This window comes from Festucalex cinctus, chromosome 2 (assembly GCF_051991245.1).
Source record: "Festucalex cinctus isolate MCC-2025b chromosome 2, RoL_Fcin_1.0, whole genome shotgun sequence".
Lineage (NCBI taxonomy): Eukaryota > Metazoa > Chordata > Actinopteri > Syngnathiformes > Syngnathidae > Festucalex > Festucalex cinctus.
In genome coordinates, this window is record NC_135412.1 from 29,436,733 (window position 1) to 29,455,009 (window position 18,277).

General features: G+C 40.1%; 1 protein-coding gene across 1 annotated transcript; it reads left to right on the top strand.

The window, feature by feature from the left end:
* Positions 1–597: 597 nt before the first annotated feature.
* On the top strand, positions 598–17,109 carry nalf1a (NALCN channel auxiliary factor 1a). The gene is made up of 3 exons (XM_077514370.1): positions 598–1,795; positions 12,151–12,322; positions 13,792–17,109. The coding sequence occupies exons 1-3, from the start codon at positions 1,109–1,111 to the stop codon at positions 14,088–14,090; spliced, it is 1,158 nt and encodes a 385-aa protein (XP_077370496.1). The 5' UTR covers positions 598–1,108; the 3' UTR covers positions 14,091–17,109.
* The last annotated feature ends 1,168 nt before the right edge of the window (positions 17,110–18,277 follow it).

Below are 18,277 nucleotides of genomic sequence, written 5' to 3' on the forward strand. Positions count from 1 at the left end.
TCAGATTCGCCCCCATTTAGCACCGCTCTAAAAAATACAATTGACAAGTATACTTGTCAAAGGCAGTGAATGAGTTAACACAGTCATAATAATTATTATTGTTGTCAATGTTAGCAGTAGCGCACTGAAGGCTAATGTATGTGGTACACAATGTGTCATTCTCTGTTTTTTTAACATTAACTTCAAATGAGAGTGTCAATAAACAGCGAGAAGCCTCAGCCTCTTTTTGATCAATCGTTCACTATTTTTACCTGACAATGCCGTCATACAGCGCTAGTATTTCCAAGTTTACACCAGCAAGTAGAAGTGAAAAATAATGTGAGCGATTCCCGATTCCCCGATTTGTATAATAAACATTGTAATAAATTATATGTATAAATGATATTAAATAACGGATAATAAATGTAATTTCTTGGTGACTTTTATTTATGGCGTTTTGCTAGTTACAGTAAAGACTTTGAGTAATTATTTGAATGCATCACTACTTGCAATCGAAAACCCGACTAAAGTCACTGTCAAATGACCTCGAGCAGAAAGGAGCTTTTATTTTGTAGAAAGGGACCGGAAATGGCTAGCCTCACTACGGCTGGCCTGACAGCTTCCTGCGAACACGCACAGTTCCTTGGCCAATATGGCGGCGACTTGACGAAGGCAGCGGGATGAAGAGGGTGAGGGCTTGAAAACGCAAAGAGGTCCGTCACAGGCTGCGGGCCCATCCGCCGACACCGAGCCAAGACCATGTTGGAAGACGACAGCCGCCGCACCGTAGCGCGACCGAGTTGTCGGTGAGCGTGCGGATAAGATAAGACGCTTTCGCGAGGCCACGCAAGAGGAGAGGAGGAGCGGAGGCGCGGAGCGGCGCGACGCGGGGCTAGGACAGCGGCGGCTTCCCCCCCGGTCAGCCATGGAGGATGCGGCCCGGGCTTGCCAGCGTCTAATTTGCCACCCGGCCCACGCTCACTTGGATGGGAATTAGCCGCGAAGGCCGAGGCAAGCCGGGACGAGCCACCAGCCGACACCTGAAGGGGGAGGAACGCGAAGCGGACCCCACGTCAATGACTGTTGCGGCAGAGGAGCCGCCACGGTGGAGTCGGCCGGTTCCCAAAATATGACCAGGGGTGCTGGGACGTGTTGGCAGCAAGATGACGACGACGGCTTCCAAATCTGGCTAGAACCCCCCCGCGAGAACCAAAAGCCATTCACCGACTCCGAGAGGGCGCAGAGATGGCGACTGTCCTTGGCATCCCTCTTGTTTCTCACCATCCTCCTCTCTGATCACCTGTGGTTCTGCGCCGAGGCCAAACTGGCCAGGACCCGGGACAAGTTCGCATCGTCCCGCCTCCTGTCCCCCCAGACCCATTCAGCACACAGCAGCCTCAGAGAAAACCCGCTCGCTATTTTTGTAGGAAACTCGAGCAAACATTTGTGGCGGCTGGAAAGTTTCCACGCGGACACTTGGTCCAACACCTGCTTGACTTTCGCCGACGCCGACCATTTGTGCAGGGGCCTCTCCGGTAAAGAGAGCTCGTCGGCTGTAAATATGAGCGATTTGTACCTCTCCTTTTGTAACTCCTACTCGCTGCTGGATTTGTTCGGCGGCTCGACGAGTCCGGACAATTTGAACTGCAGCCTGGAAGTGCTCGGCGACGGCGACACGACCCGATGCAGCCTGTGCGTGCAAGCGTACCAGCGCTACGACCAGCACGCCCAGGAGAAGTACGACGACTTTGAGCTGCTCACTTGGAAATACGAACCGGCCGAGTATTCGGTACGGACGTGCATGGAGCAGTGCAAGGTAGGCGAGGGGATTTTGGGTGGGTGTGGGGGGGATCTTGGGGGTGCTTTGTGGTTTTTGGCTGACGGCTGTGAGGGTGATGCGGTAGCCATCTGTTGATTTGGACCCGGATAGACGCCAGCGTTGTGGTCGTCCTCCTCCTCTTGTCGCCATGGAGACGGGTGACAGATTCAAGGAGATGGATTGGTCTCATATTCATTCATGTAGCTGCCTGGCGGCCCCATGCTAGTGTGCACATGGAGGCGTTGCTACACACCTCTAAAGCCCGTATATCATTAGTTCATTACATTTTTTTACGTTGTCAAGTGAAAAATCATCCACCCATCCATTTTCACCCCTCACCATTCACCAGGGTTGTGGGTGAGGTCGCACCTGTCCCAACTTACTTGGTGAGAGGCAGAGTACACCCCGGACTGGTTGCCAGATGATCAAAGGGAACGCACAATGGTGAGCCGACTTTCGAGTCTTTCTTTCTTTGCCTTGCGAATGCTGTCTAGTGGCAGTGACTGAAGTCGGCTCACTTCACAACAAGCAGTAGTTTGTCAGAGAGTGCACAATTCTTCAAAAACGACGCTTCAAGCTGTTTAACGCCACTCCCAGCTGAAATTTGCTGTCAAACAAAACAAAGAGACACATTGTGTATCTAAAACAACGAAACAACTTTGCTGTAGGAATGCTCTAGCTAGCTTAATGCTAGCATGTAACAGAAAGTGCCATAAGCTGGCTAACCATTAGCGCACTCGTCGTGAAGTTATAACCCTCTAAGCGAAGGATATTCAAGCACAAATTGTAGAACTACACAAATCACAATACAGTATTCATCATCCTCTGCGAAAAACGACTATTATTGGAACTTACTGAAGTACTGAGAGTGAGTGGCCAGCTATTTGTTTTTGATACTAGGGGTGTGCTCGATTCAATACTCTTTTTGATATGTGGGGTGTCAAAGGATTAGGGGATAGTTCGATTTGAAAGTGGAACCATTTGGTTCGGTTTGATTCAGTGGGATTTCGATTCGATTCAATATGGTATGGCTCAGTTTGAGAGATACAATAACTTTTTTGGTTGTCTTTTTACATCCATTGTCAGTACTGTAAAATTGTCATTTCTTTTTAAGATATATCTCTTAAATGCAAGTTTCCTAAAAAAATGATCTGTACTTGAAAAGTAAAACATGTACTCTACTCAATTTGAGCAAACATTTATAACAAGGTAAAAATGAGTCACTTTCCCCCCCCCCCCCCCATTGTAAGAAAAATTTGTAAGAAGAAACAATTGAACTATTTTGTCCACCCTGCTTTGTTAGAATGGTCAGCTGCATTGTCGGTCGCCAGGTGTTGACCGGCCCGTGCCACTCCACATGGAGAATGAGTCGTTGAAGTCAAGAGGGGGTTTGGCGGTCTAATGTGGCGGAAGCCTCTTGTTTGCTCATCGTCGTCAGACGTGCTAAAAAGCCTCTCGACCAGCAGCATTTGATCGCCAGCTACGGTTTAGAATACGCTCGAGGGGTTTCAAGTGAAAACTACTGTACTGCGCTTATATGCTGCCAAAAAATAGGAGTACAGTTCATGTCGGACAGAATTGTACCCCTGAGGTTAATATGCTTGACTTTTACCTTCCCATGTACCACAGATTGATTAGTATAGGTATAAAAAGCAATGTTTTCATGTACCACCCAGCCACCCTTGAACAAAAAAAAACAAAAAAAACACAACATGGTACCCGAGTTATATAATTTTTTTTTTTCAGAGGGAGAGAAGAGCAGAATAAGTGAGAGGAGCTGTCTGTGTTAGTGAATGGTGATGCCAGACTCCATTCACAGAAACCCCAGCCAATCCCAGATGGCCTCCATTCACCTAAACACTGACAGCGAGGCTGCACATACATGTCAAAAATCCCACAAAGCCCATCTGCTTGCCTCTAAAAACCAAGCCCAAACGTGTGGGGATGCCAACACGACATGCCTTGTGAACTGCCACTCACAATAATGAGGCGGTATCCCGTCAGTCTTTCAACGGCTGCGTACTCCTTGAATCATCTGTTGATCGAACCTTGAAGTATGCATGATGTCGTCATCTCATCGTGTATTCGTGTTGATTATCTGTGCAGTCCCTTTTGCAATGTAAAAGGAACGACACATGCATAATATTTTCCTTCGTTGCTCGTCGATTTAAAAAATATTACAAATTAATTAGTGCAAGTACCAAAGCTTCTTCAAGGTCACTAAAATGGGCGCAGATCTTCAAAAGAAAACAATTTCATGACAGTTGTCATGGTCAAAATGATCAATTACAAATAGATGCTCCCCTAAAACTTATAACTTTATGATTGCCTGTATTGATGGCTCAGAGTTCTGTATTCACCAGGGCAAAGAGGTCATGTAGACAATAGGGATGTAACGATATCCAAATATCACGGTACGATATTATCACGATATGAAGCTCACGATATGATAATTATCATGATATTGTGGGAGGTTGGCGATATTTAAAAAAGATAACAATATTGAAAAAAAAATGAAGTCATACTAAAAAAAAAAAAGCCCAATATTGTGCTTTTGTACACAACAGCAATACATAAAAACAGACTCCAATCTTTAATAACGCTTAATATTGAGGCACTTACTCACCTAATGCAAGCACACATTGAGATTTGTAGCTTTTAAATATCGTGAACATGACGACGACGATATTGTGGCAGTTTTAATATCACAATATTACGATATTGCCATTATCGTTACATCCCTAGTAGACAAGCAAGCAGGCATCATCAGTGAGCAGGTCTATTTCAAAGCATTTTCATACATAAGACTCGGGTTTTATCGGTTATAAGGCACATTATCCTTGTGACGCATCAGGAAGTTAAATTGTACAATATATTTATTTGTTATGCTAGGTTAAGACCGGACACGAAATATTGCATAGTGTCGCGTGTGTTGCTTGATTTCATTGGCCAAGCAACTACACAGGAGTTGCTGCCTTCGAGCGGAGGCGCTCTTCTGACAGACAAAAAAACAAACAAACGTTTGAACATCGCAAGTCAATCTGGTGATGGCTGGTTGCGTTATTACTTTGGCTAATGTTAAATGCTATCTTGGTTGACAGTTCAACAGCTGTAAACAACAACGCACTCATCTTTTTCTAACCTTTTTTTTTCCTCGATCACGGTAGCTATTGGAAGCTGTATGTGTTGTTTACCTCGTGCCGGTCCGCTCCCACGTTGTAATTTCTGTATCATGTTGAATTCAGGTTTTAAAGTATCAAATATTTATATGATCAAAAGGCAGAGTTGAAGAGCCATCAGAAAGTGGCTGGAGACTAACTACACAAGTTTTTAAAGGAAACACATTGCAGAAAACCAATTTGTGGCAGACAAAAGGGTCGGTGCATATGCTGATACTGGAGGATTATGGTTCAAAGTTTTGCGGAAAGCTAAGGCAGCCAAGCTCAAATGTACACTTGAGCTACCATCAGTCTGTGAAGATCTTTTATTCACCGTCAGCTGAAAATTAATTTTTTTTAAATTGGAAAAATAGCATTTTTCAGTCATGAGTGAGCCAGTTTTCGTTTGTTTTTTAAAGCGATACAAGACTTACATCTTATTTTCCAGTATTGGATTCGGCATCGTGTATAAAGAATAAAAGTGCCATTTGTGCAAATAGCTCTGGCATCTTTTTACCGGAATTTTCTTTTAAACCGATTGAGTATCAAAATAAGAACATACCGTGGTGAACGCCGTTATCCTGGTCACATGATCGTGATGACGTATCCGGTGTGTAAACGAGAGCAGCCTTCATTCATTTCAATCAGTTTGCTGATGTAATGGGCAAGAAAAAGACATCTTCTATCCCAAATACTGCGCTAATTCTGATCAGAGTAAAATCCTCAGCATGTCGCGTTTCATGTCATTCCGTTTTGGGGTGAGACATTGGGGGGGCGGGGGATGGCCTCTCCTAATGTGGGCTAAAGCATGCTTAGCACACGACATGTAGCATGGCCTAGCAGAGTCAAAGTCACCCGGATGTTTACCGTCCAGGTTAGGAACCGTCCACAAATTACATTTCCAGAGTGACCAATGTCAATGGTGACATGACTGTGGTAATCTGAGCCTCTGTAACACGCAACTTGCAGCCAGTCCCCAACTTTCACTCGCTATGAGCCGGCCAGTTTCATCCCGGCTTTCACAAATTTTTGGCGACTCCTCCGTGGCTGTTCTGCTTTTGAAGAAGTGCTTCTTTGCTATAAGGCGTAATTCCACCTTTGATGACCGCTGTGGGACGCAACAATTCCTTGTGACTCTAACTCAAATCCTGATGACCATGAGCGGACTCCAGGTGAAATTGATAATAGGACAAAGAAACGAGACATGAGAATTGAGCAATATACAGTGACACAGAAAAACAAGTCCACCGCTAACCAAAAAGTAATAACAACTTGGCACCAAATATCTAAAACTAAGAAAGCAATCCAGAAGTGTATTTGTAACAGTCAATGTTTATTAGCTGTCTTTCTTTGACGGTTGGGTCGGCCTTTCATTTTCGATATGTGGATCAACAAAAGCCTGCAAAGCAAATAAACTTATTACTTTGGCGCCATCTGGTGTGATCTTTGTGTTGTTGTTAGGTTTCATTCATTAATAGTGTCTGCTTTTGCAATGTCCTGTTTTGTTGGCAGTCCTTGACTACACCTTGTGCTCCTTGAAAAATGAAAGTGAAATGATGTTATTATTTCTCTGCCTATGCAGCTTCTAAAAGCTGGTTGGGCTACTCTATTTGCTGCTGTAAGATGAACAAACATATTTACTTTGCTTCTCCTCCTCCTACTACTACTACTACTACTTTTACTTTACTTTATTACTTATACTTTGCTGTTACAATTTGTCGGTATTCCCTAACACTTATTCTAATGTATGAATGCCAAAAGGTGAGTTCAATGACTTAATTAAAGAGATACTTGACTCATTTAGCCCTTTTCAGCAGTAACAAGTAAATATTTTGTCTATAATGAATTTGATAAGTCCATTATTGTTCATATGCATTTAATACCTTTAAAAACACATTTTGCCACTTGCTGTCGACTGACTCAGGTAACAACCAATCGTGGCTCAGTTTGCAAACATCACGTGACCGAATCCAGAAAATTGGTGGGCTGTGATTGGTTGTTACCTGACCTCTGAGCTCCTGTGATGTCATTTTCAGGTAACACTGACAGTGAGTCTCAAAATGTGATTTTAAAGGTATTAATTGTACATGAAAAATAGTGAAGTTATCAAATTATTCCATACAAAATATTTACTTTGTATAACTGAAAGTGGCTAAATGAGTCAAGTATCCCTTTAATATTGTTTGTGAAAAGTTATAGTCTCCATATTTGTTTGCCTTTGTATAATGTGACATCAGTTTGTCCTAGCATGTTATTTCAACTAGCATGCAAGCTAATACTAGTGATGAACCTTGTTTGAAGGTGGTTTGTTTGCGTTGAATAATTTAACTACAGTTTATGTAACATGGGTTTATGTTGGTGTTTTATGGTCCTCTCTGTTTCAAGTGCTGATCTTAATGCGCAAAAGCAAAAAGTGACACACCGGTACTTGAACTGGAGCGCGGTTATGGAGTTAGAATCATGCCAAAACCCCATAAACACAAAAAACGTGATCTACGTACACAAAACCTGTTCTACGTACACAAAATGTGTGATCTACGTACACAAAGAACAAAAAATGTTTTGTGTACGTAAAAAGCAATTCTATAACTACGGATACAAGTCACGTGACTTTTGGCAGTGATATTCTGCCAAGCAGTTCTACGTGCCGAAAACTCAAGATCCACATGCGCAAAGCCAGTAAACTTTACAGCAGGGGGCGCTGTATTGAGAGCGCGTTTGGCAAACTCGTTGAAGAACTACTACGCTGTGATTGGTCAACTGCTGATCACATGACAAATGGACGCCTGGTGCTGCGATTACGTAATGTATTGCAATAGGCAGTTGCATCAACTGCCTGGTTGTAATTGTGAACAACTCCATGCTGAGCAACACGGCATAATTGTAATATGTAAGTGATAACAACAATAGAAACACCCATGGCTCTGGAAACGCCAATTGCACCAGCACCATGGTAACAACAAGGCGTCCATATGTCATGTGACCAGCAGTTGACCAATCACAGCATAGTAGTTCTTCAATGAGTTGGCCAAACTCTCTCTCAATACGGCGCTGATTCAACAGTGCCCCCTGCTGTAAAGTTTACTGGCTTTGCGCGTGTGGATCTTGAGTTTTCGGCATGTAGAACTGCTCGGCAGAATATCGCTGCCAAAAGTCACGTGACGTATCCATAGTTGTAGAATTGCTTTTTACATACACAAAACATTTTTTGTTCTTTTTGTACGGAGATCAAGTTTTGTGTACGTAGATCAGGTTTTGTGTACGTAGAACACAGGGTTTTTTTGTACTTGGATCAGGTTTTGTGTATGTAGAACACAGTTTTTTTTGTACTTGGATCAGGTTTTGTGTACGTAGATCAGGTTTTGTGTACGTAGAACACACGTTTTGTGTACGTAGATCACATGTTTTGTGTACGTAGATCAGGTTTTGTGTACGTAGGTCAGGTTTTGTGTACTTAGATTGCGTTTTTTTGTGTTTACGGGGTTTTGGCGTGATTCTAACTCCATACGCGGTATTCAATTTCCAGTCCTCGTGCACCAGCACACCACCTGTGCACTCCTGATGTTCCATCAATGCTCAATGGGGGCAGTTCGAGTAAACAGTGTAAGATTTCTGGAAATCCCTGGAAGCATGTCAATATAATTGAGGAGCTACTAATGAGGCCACTGTTTACTGTTTTCATCTGCCAACATGTTTCCTTTCCTCCTTTGTTTTTGTGGAATAGCAGTATTCATGCCTTTTGGAGTGATTATGGACAAACTGCTATCCAAAAACATGGACACATGATTCACATAAAAGAGGAGAGGAGTGAGGACCATCAGTAACTTATCATTTGTTCTGCTTGACAATTTCAGTTCAAGCCAGACATTTTCTTAAGATGTTCCCTGATAATATTGCCCGAAACACTTTACAATTCCATAACATATGATATAATTTTCTCTTATGCCAAAGACCAAAAAGTTAGCTTCATGCTTTCTGTCGTCAAAATGCTTCATCAGGATTTCTTCAGCACTAAAAGTTTTCACATCTAAGGAAGAAGTTGTACTCTTCTGGATAAAGTATCCAGGCAAGTTTGCACTAGGGCTGCACGATATTGGAAACACATACGATAGGCAATATAGTTGTTGAATATCGCGATATCGATATTATTGGGATATTTAACATGCACCTAAAGAAATAACATTTTTATTATCTAATGAAAGAATTACATTTTTTTCATGTGGCAAATAATCAAACTCAATGTATTATTAATTGTAATTACCACTTGATAATGTTCAACTATTGGATGGCAGTGCACATTTTTGTTTAACTACACCGTGTTCCAACGATGTTTTGCATTTGCATTATTAGGGTTGGAACAGCCATGTAACTAGGGGCGTGGAAACCAAATAAAAGGAGAGCGTGAGGAGGGGATTTTTTTTCAGAGAGTGCAGTAGTGAAGTGTATCAATCAGTTCTTCTCCTCGAACTGAGTATCTTCTCTCTTTTTTTTTGTCATGTTTAATAAAAGTCAAACAGGTAAACCTGACAGTCTGACTGGTCAAATTCAGTTAAAAGCATCAAACTCCATATCAAACTTATTGCATGTCTTTGCAATATGCATACTGCATAGGCCAATATCGCGATATCGATATTTTTTCGAATGTTGTGCAGCCCTAGTTTGCACCATTGTTCTCTTTGTTTTGCTTTTGGGTTCACTGATGCTCAAATACACTCTCTAGAAGAGAGCATCATTTTTGTCTTAAACTTCTTAGAACAGGTTCCTCTTCTGCTTGCTCTTCCTTACACTGACACAGTGTGGATGTGTCGGTGTACACCTCAAAATTTGGACTTACAGAAGTATTGTGAGTACATTTGTAACTAACACAGAAGTGTTTGTACGCGAATGCTCATAATGGAGTGTCTGTTCTTCAATACTCTGTGAAGCAGTTCAGTATCTTGTGTTATATGACTGGCGGGCGTCCCACCAAGCTACAAGGTGACAGAGGATTTCTGAGTGCCAGGTCCCCATTCACAATGATCACACATTAGACTGATCAAATCAGACTGCAGGCCTGCTTCCTGACTAACTCAATTTGCTCTCGTACGCTTCCCTTTTCACGCTGCGCGCACGCACACACAGACGCTTGCACTGTTGCACTTGTGCACATGAGCAGAAAACCAACAGTGAGTGGGGCAGCACCTATTGAGCTCTCATAAAAAGCAGAGACTGACGTTACCTTGGCAACTGCTGGCATACATTTTCAGGAGGACCCAGATTTTCTGTCTGACTCGTGTTGTTTTGGTTCTGTTTGGGTAGTCGTGGCATCCCTGGACTTATTATCTCACCTCTCACTTTTAGGATATATGCCGCTACTGTACTGTATCATCAGAGGCATGCTCCTGGGAGTCGCCCAAACTCTCGAAATATCATGCAGCCATTGAGGTGTCTCATTTCTTTTCTTTTTTTTTTATATGAACCATTTGCTCTACTTTGCAGTTTAATACTAAACGGAGATGCATTGGTAGTAATCCTCATAGTGCGATTTAATTTAGCATTTACTTCCATTTATCTTCAGCGTTCATTCCAAAAGTCACTGTAACATTATGCACAGTTTGAACATTGGCACTTTGCATAAATATGGGGAAATGATACTCAAAAGTTAAATACACCTGAGCTGTAGATGAGCAGTAATTCTTTCCAGGTATCACAGTGAACCAGAATACCACAAGTGGTATTAGTACCACACTTTTGACAGTCACTGCCCTACAGTATAGCTTAACATTTGATTGTACTCTCATCCTTCTCATTCTTATCAACATAATCACATTATTATAATTGTGGTAATTGTTTGACTGTGATTTTTATCTTTGGATGTTGGTCCAATAATCTGGCCTGTCGTATTTCAAATCCATTGTGGATGTGTACGAAGGCAAATAGAAAAAATAGCATCAAGTTCTAGGAGTGATAGTTCTTAAAATGACAAATATTGACCCACAAACGCTATACGAACACATATGGACAGGTAATATGACAATACGCAATGGCATATATTATTAATCTGTAAAAAATGAGTTTTTAATATATTAATGTTTGACTTTGTTCCTAATCAATTTTTTGGTTCTTTCAAGTCATTCTTAAAGTTGAGTTTTGGTAGTTGAATAAATACAAAGTTTGGAAATCAGTAATCATATTTATGAATTGTGTTTTAAATGTCAATCAAAATAGTCATGATTTATTTATTTATTTATTTATTTATTTATTTTGATAGACTGATAATGGGACCAATACCAATTATTAGTAGTCAAGGCCAATAACGGATATTTGAAGCCGATATTCTCATTTGCAGAAGTGAAAATATGGACGAAGTTTTGTGTAATACAAACTCAACACTTGATTTTGTTTGAATACCTTTAAGGACATGTTCATTAACCAGCTTTTCAGATTTGCAGCATTTAAAACATTTTTTTTTCAATCTTAGAAAATAGACATCTCGGTTAAAAAATTCTAACAAAAAGTTAAAAAAAAATAAAAAAAATGAAAATGTCAACAAATAAATGTCTCCCTAAAATTTTCTCAACTAAATGAAGTTATACAAAATTTCAAATAATTGAAATTTTGAAATTTTAATCTTTCGCTTATCACTCATTATGTTATTATTTTAAGTAAAAAAAAAAAAAAAGAAAAAAAAAGTGCATCGTCAACATGTATACTGGCCAGCAGGTAACCTTGAGCAGACAATTTATCATCTCATAATAATCCAGTTTGAAATTGATTTTAAAAATGTCTGCTGCAGATATGCACCAAAATGCCCAAAAAAAATTAGCCCCGATAATCACCCCTGTGTATAATCGGTCAATCACTATTGTGATTATTATGTTTTTCCATGTTAGTGCCGACGGTAATTCTGCAAACTGATTGGAATGAACTTGCTGCGAAACAGCTTGACTTCACTTCATTCCCATCAATCTCATTTGGGAAGCACAGAGATGGTGAGCCAGGCCTTTTCTCAGGGCCAACATCATTTACGCTCTTCTGGATGAATGGGCACAGCATAGGCCCAAATTCTTGCAGAAAGTCTCCCAAGAAGCCTGAAAACGGTGACAACTGCAAAGGGGGAATTTCATTTTCTGTAGGCGTAACGGTCAGCGATTGTATCATAAACCTGCATGTTTTTTTCCCCTCTACTCATGAATTCTTCTCTGTCCCTTCCAGACAGCATACAAGCCCTGGCTGTGTGCACAGTATTTCCCCACCACGCAGCAGTCGTGTCAAAGAAAGGTATCGTGCCACCAGTACTGCCTGGAGGTCCAACAGAGCTGTCCATTCATCCTGCCGGACAACGACGACTTGATCCATGGCGGCAGCCCTAGCTTTATCTGCACAGGTTATTGTCCACTCTGTCTTTCGAACGCAATCTTTCTTTCACAACCTTTACTGAACCAAAGCATTCGTTTTGGGCGGCGGGTGACCCCAGAGAACATTTAAAACTTTTTTTTTTTTTTTTTCCTGTGCTTCAATAAAGTGTAATTGCATATCTACTACAGTAGGTGGCAGTGGCACTCTCATTGTCAGAGAGTGCGCAAGAATTATTAACTCCTCTGCACAGGTGTACTCACAACAATTTTATAGACAATTGATAGTCATGGCAGAGAGTCGGGGGCGACTGTATATTGCAAATATATTTATGGCCATTATGCTAAGTGATATACATGTAAACCAACTCACTATCATATCAGGAAATGCAGTATAATTTCACTGAAATGATTAAGCAAGTGTCCCCATCCAGCATTGCTTCCAGCTTTGTACTCCTGCTTGGACCACATTTTAGTACAATCGATGGTTACATACCAACTGACTATCATATCAGGAAATGCATTATAATTTCACTGATTAAATGCATCTAAGCTTTTAGCATCAGATGACACTCATCAATATAAATACACCATTAGCCACAAATTTGAACCAGTCAAGTTAGGTCAGTGCTTCGAGCAATTGCCTCACACCATGGAGAACCTGGGTCCAAACCCCGCTTGGACCAAATTTTAGTACATTCGATGGTACAACTGACTGTCATATCAGGAAATGAATTATAATTTCTCTAAAATGATTAAATTCCACCTAAGACAGACTGCAGTTCAAGTTGTTTTTTAATTCATTTGTCATTTAACTACAATTAAAAAAATGAAATTTTCCACATAATTTATCTTTCAATTTACTTCATTAAGCACATGCATTCAAATCTTAGCATTCAGATAAAAGCATTCAGCTTTTCAGCATTCCCACACAATTGCACATTGTCCAGTTTAATTTCAAGTTGACCAGATCCTCAATTTCAGACTCAACAGTAAAACAGTCAGATCTTTCAGAAAAGTAAGAAAATATTTTTAAATTGATGTGAACAGTAAATTTCAAAACAGTAAGATTTTTTTTTTTTTTTTAAAGGCCTTTAAAATTCTATTTTCTTATGAATTTATTAGAAAAGGAGATGTTAAAATAATCAATTCATGGTTTTATGAATTAATATCAGGCTCGAACAGGAAAATCGATTTGATATAGATTATTCAATTTTTTTAAAGCCCTAATAATAAGCAATAATGATAGCAGGCATAATTTGCCTGTTTTGATATTTAATTATTTAAGTTTCAGTTTGAAATGTCATGTTTTGAAATATGCTGAAGGCAAAGGAATGAATCTGCAATGAACTAAATCCTCCATGGCAGTAGTTGGCGCTATACTGCGGCAGTTTGACACATCAGTGAATCATCATCTGCATCAGAAAAGTCACAGAAAGGTGTTTGTTCACAATTTTTGGTCATTAATGAAATTTGATCTCTCTGTGTCACCCCATTTCAGGCCTCTTGAGAGAGCACCCATCAGAGAGCAAAGCGGAGTGTTGCGACGTCCGATGGGACTCCAACACGGACGGCCCCTCAGGCGAGACGCTCAAAAGGACTGCCTCCTCGTGCCGGCCCAAGGGGGCCTCGGTCACCTCCACCGCCACCCCGAGACTGTGCAGCGGGCGGCTGAAGATCTGCCTGCTGGCGCTGGTCCTCCTGCACACAGTCATCATCATATCAGCCTCCCACAACTCCACGTTGGCGGGCGCCGCCGTCACCTTCTCAACGGAGAAGAGCGCGTCCAATGAGGATTGAACATGTGGATTGGCTGAGGCTGATGGGGTTTTATTGCTTTTGCAAACGTCACGGCCAAGTCGTCTCTTCTGTCTGCTGTCAAAAAAAAACAAAAAAGAAAACACCCAGCACAGGACAGGACGCGGGACGGCTTGACTGAAGCTTGGGCTGGACCGGTCCACCCTTTTAAAGAAGTGACCTCTTGCCACTTAAAACCTGCTCATTGTTTCTATTCCAGCCATATGTTGAGGAGCATCTCGTGCCTCCACCTCTTCTTTCCTTCTGTTTTTTTTTTTTTTTTTTTTTAATGTCGTTCTGTCTGGATTGCACGTGGAAATGGACAGCGATGAAGTATGCACCCCTGCTTGTCATTACATTTGAATTTTTGATGCCTTCTTTTGACTAATCAACACTATTCCCCTTCCTCTTGTTTACGACCTTGCAGTAGCTCATCCATCACTCACGTGGGTTTTTCAGTATTCAGCTTCCCCTCCCTCCCTCTGATGCTCCATGCCTCAACAGTTTGGGCACTGAGACTAAAGGTAACGGTGCCAAGAAGTGTATGCTTGGTAGTGTTTAATCTCTCACAATGGCGCTAAACTGACAGGTGATTCATGGACTTGTTGTCTGTGACATTGTCGGAATAAAAAAAGTGGGGTAAAATCTGAAAACTGGAAAGTTGTTGAAACCAAAACCACTGGGGCCTCATTTATCAACTATACAAAGTATTCATTGAGCCGTTTTGATTACATGGTAGTACAAAGAGTTAAACGGTGTTAACACTGAGAATTTCCCAACAAACAAAAGTACAATCTGAAAGAATGTTTGTTGAAAAAAAAAAACACAAAACATTTTGTAGTCATCTCAAAGTGGCTAGGTTTAACATTCCATTTCTTTATTAAAAAAAAATCATTTTCCATTTATAATTCAGTTGACTTTTAGCAATTACAGGCTATTACATCTGCAACAAATCCAAAAATAATTTGTGCCTTGTTTGGCAGATAGTCAACAATTTGTTCCCCTCCCCCCAAAAAGAGGCTTCAAACTGTATGCCATTTCTGTCGAGCTAAACATAAAACAAAGAGAATTACACATTATACATTTCAAAACAATCACATAAATTTGTGTTAAAGTCTATCATCATTTGAATGCATAATGCGAAATGCCATGAATGGCACCTACAATTTAAGGAATGTCTATTGGAACACAAATGTGCAGCAACACATGTAGACAGAAAATATAACAATGGTCACAGGCATGTATTCTTTCTCCTCTGTGAAACACAACTAACAATATAACGGCAGATTATTGAGCCACAGTAGTCGAGTAAAATTCTGTTTTGGGGACAATTACATCATACTGACCCCTAGTGGCCAAGTTGCAAACACCAAGAAGAAGCTGCACTGAATTAATCATAATTCACAAATTATCCTTTACCTTCTATTTCATTAGGTTAACACTGTAAAGTAAAATATAGATTGTTTTTTTTTTGTTTTTTTTGTTTTTAACAGATACTGATATGAACTGATATGTTTTAGATTACAATCCTTTCAAAGTTCAAACACTTGTATTCATCTCCACTTGGGTTGATAATTGAGGGCCCGCATCTTTAGTGCCTCTATGGTGTCCACCCCTAGTCAGGCCGGTAGTGGCAATGGAGCAATATTATATTTATTTCAAAAAAATCAATCAAAGAAAAAGTGTTTTGCAACATTTATGCCACCCTTGACAAAGTGATGACCCAGACAAGCAAAGGGCTGCATTGGCACGTAAAGAATGTGAGGAGAATTTCAAGGGCTGATCCATCCCACTTGTATGTTTATTATTATTATTATTATTATTATTATTATTATTATTATTATTATTATTATTATTATTATTATTCACTTGTGGCCGGCCATCTGCTATGTGTAAAATGCAGTCTGGCAAAGGACTGACCCAACCACAATTTGCATGCCAACAGGATGAAGATGATAAATGAGTGATCGGGCCACACTGAAAAGAAATACGCAAATTATAAGAGTACTTTAGTAAGCGATTCGGGATTTCAAGAAAGAACAACACTTGACTTGCGGAACTAGTCCAGTGCTATGGGGACAGCGCTATCTGCTGGATCTGATTTGTCATTGCATCACTTAAATTTGTGTAATTTTTCCCACGTACCACTAGAGGGAGCCAACGTTCTACACGTTGCGAAACTGGTCTCGGCCATTGCCTCGATTTCGTTATGACCTTGCTGTTAGAATTGTATCACTCAGTCACAGTACTTTTCTTTTCAGTGTGACCCTAAAATTTCTCCATAGAAATTCAAATCCAAACAGAATGCAGAATCGTCTTGCTTACAATAGTTGCCCTGTCATTTCCTATCTTTTGGTTTTCAGATGCAAACACCCGACTCCCCCATGACTCACGTCCTCATTAAACCTCTGACCCTTGTCTGACCCCCATTGACCCCTTGAATCTCCACCCATCAATAACAACATTCCCTGGAAGACAGTAGTGGATGTATTCGTTCCTCTGATCTCTTTGTTGCGTGCGTCTATGCAGATGATGCTTTCTGTTGTAAATATGTCCCCGCAAAATGGCCCCTCCTCCCCATTGCCCTGTGCAGACTCACGTTCTGCCTTTCTCGAACCCTCACTGTGAATTCTGTTAGCCTCCTCAGTTTTTGTCTGCTTTTGGAGATTGTTATTGCCGCATTTTTCTGTTGTCTACTGCAGTGGTGTGACTTGATGAGTAGGACTAAGTTGGATGTTTAAAAAGATGCGATGAAGAGGTTGTGAAAAAAAAACGTACAAAAAAACAACACTTGAATTATGAAAAGGGTTCAAATACAGACAAAAAATGATAATGTTATCATATTGTCATACTAGAGATGCTTTAGTTTGCTATTTTCCTTTCTTTTCTACAAAAGACTTGATGAAATGAAATTATTTATAAAAATGCGTCCCTCAAGTCATGATCTTTTTTGGACGTAAAAAATGTATTTATTAACATTTTGTTCAAAATAAAAAATAAATATAAATTATGTTACACATTATATTTTGGAGTCTTTTTGTGAGTAAATGTTGTGATGACAGGAAGCAGGAGCTTCCCGAATGGGAGGTTTAGGGGTGTGAGTTAGTGTTAAGATAAATTTAAGTATTTTCTACTTTTTAAAAGCAATTTGTATGAATGAGAAGTACAACACATTTTGGGGAAACTCTCAAATCTGATAAAAGCTATTTAAAGATAGGAGTGGAATGGATACATACACATTAACCGGATGCATTTATCTTCTCTATAGAGGAAAACTCCATGTACCAAAAATCAACCTTGGACTCATTTACGTGACTTGTTAATTGGCATCCAGTCAGTCAGATGGTCATGACAGCTAGCTTGTCTCATTCTGATTCAATCAGGCCAGTGCTGCTGTCGCTGACCATATGAAACGTTTCTCAGCTAAAAAAAAAAAAAAAAAAAAAAAAAAAAAAAAAAGTATAAATACAACTGATCATTTTTGTTGGCCTCTTGTTATTTTTCCCATTTCGCCTTATTTTTTTCCCCATTCATTCATTACAAATCAAACAGTCATTTTTTTTTTATATTGGAGGAAAAACACCTCTTCCTAATAATATAGAACCAATCAAATGAATAACAGCTAAACTAAGCACACGGCAGTAAATGAGCGTTCCATCCTAAAAAAAAAACCTAAAAAGGGAATGGGCGTAACCAAAACCATAGAAACTACAAAAAGCGGTAAGTGAGGCCTTGGATGTATAGTAAAACGACAATATCACTGTATTTGTCAAAAATAAATAAATAAAAGAAATCCAAATCTAAAACACACACACACACACACACACACACACACACACACATATATATATATATATATATATATATATATATATATATATATATTTATATACAGTGTGTATATATATATATATATATATATATATATATATATATATATATATATATATATATATATATATATATATATATATATATATGTACACCCCCCCCCCCCCCCCCCCCCCCCACACACACACACACACACACACACACACAAAAGGGGGTGGGGTGGGGGTTGAGGGTCAGTTGACTTCACCCTGACGACAATGCACTTTTGTGGATTATTGTTAGCATTACCAACTTTTAAGCAGCAGATGGCGCACGAGGAAAGGTTAACATTCAATAAGCAATGTTTCAAACCTTTTTTG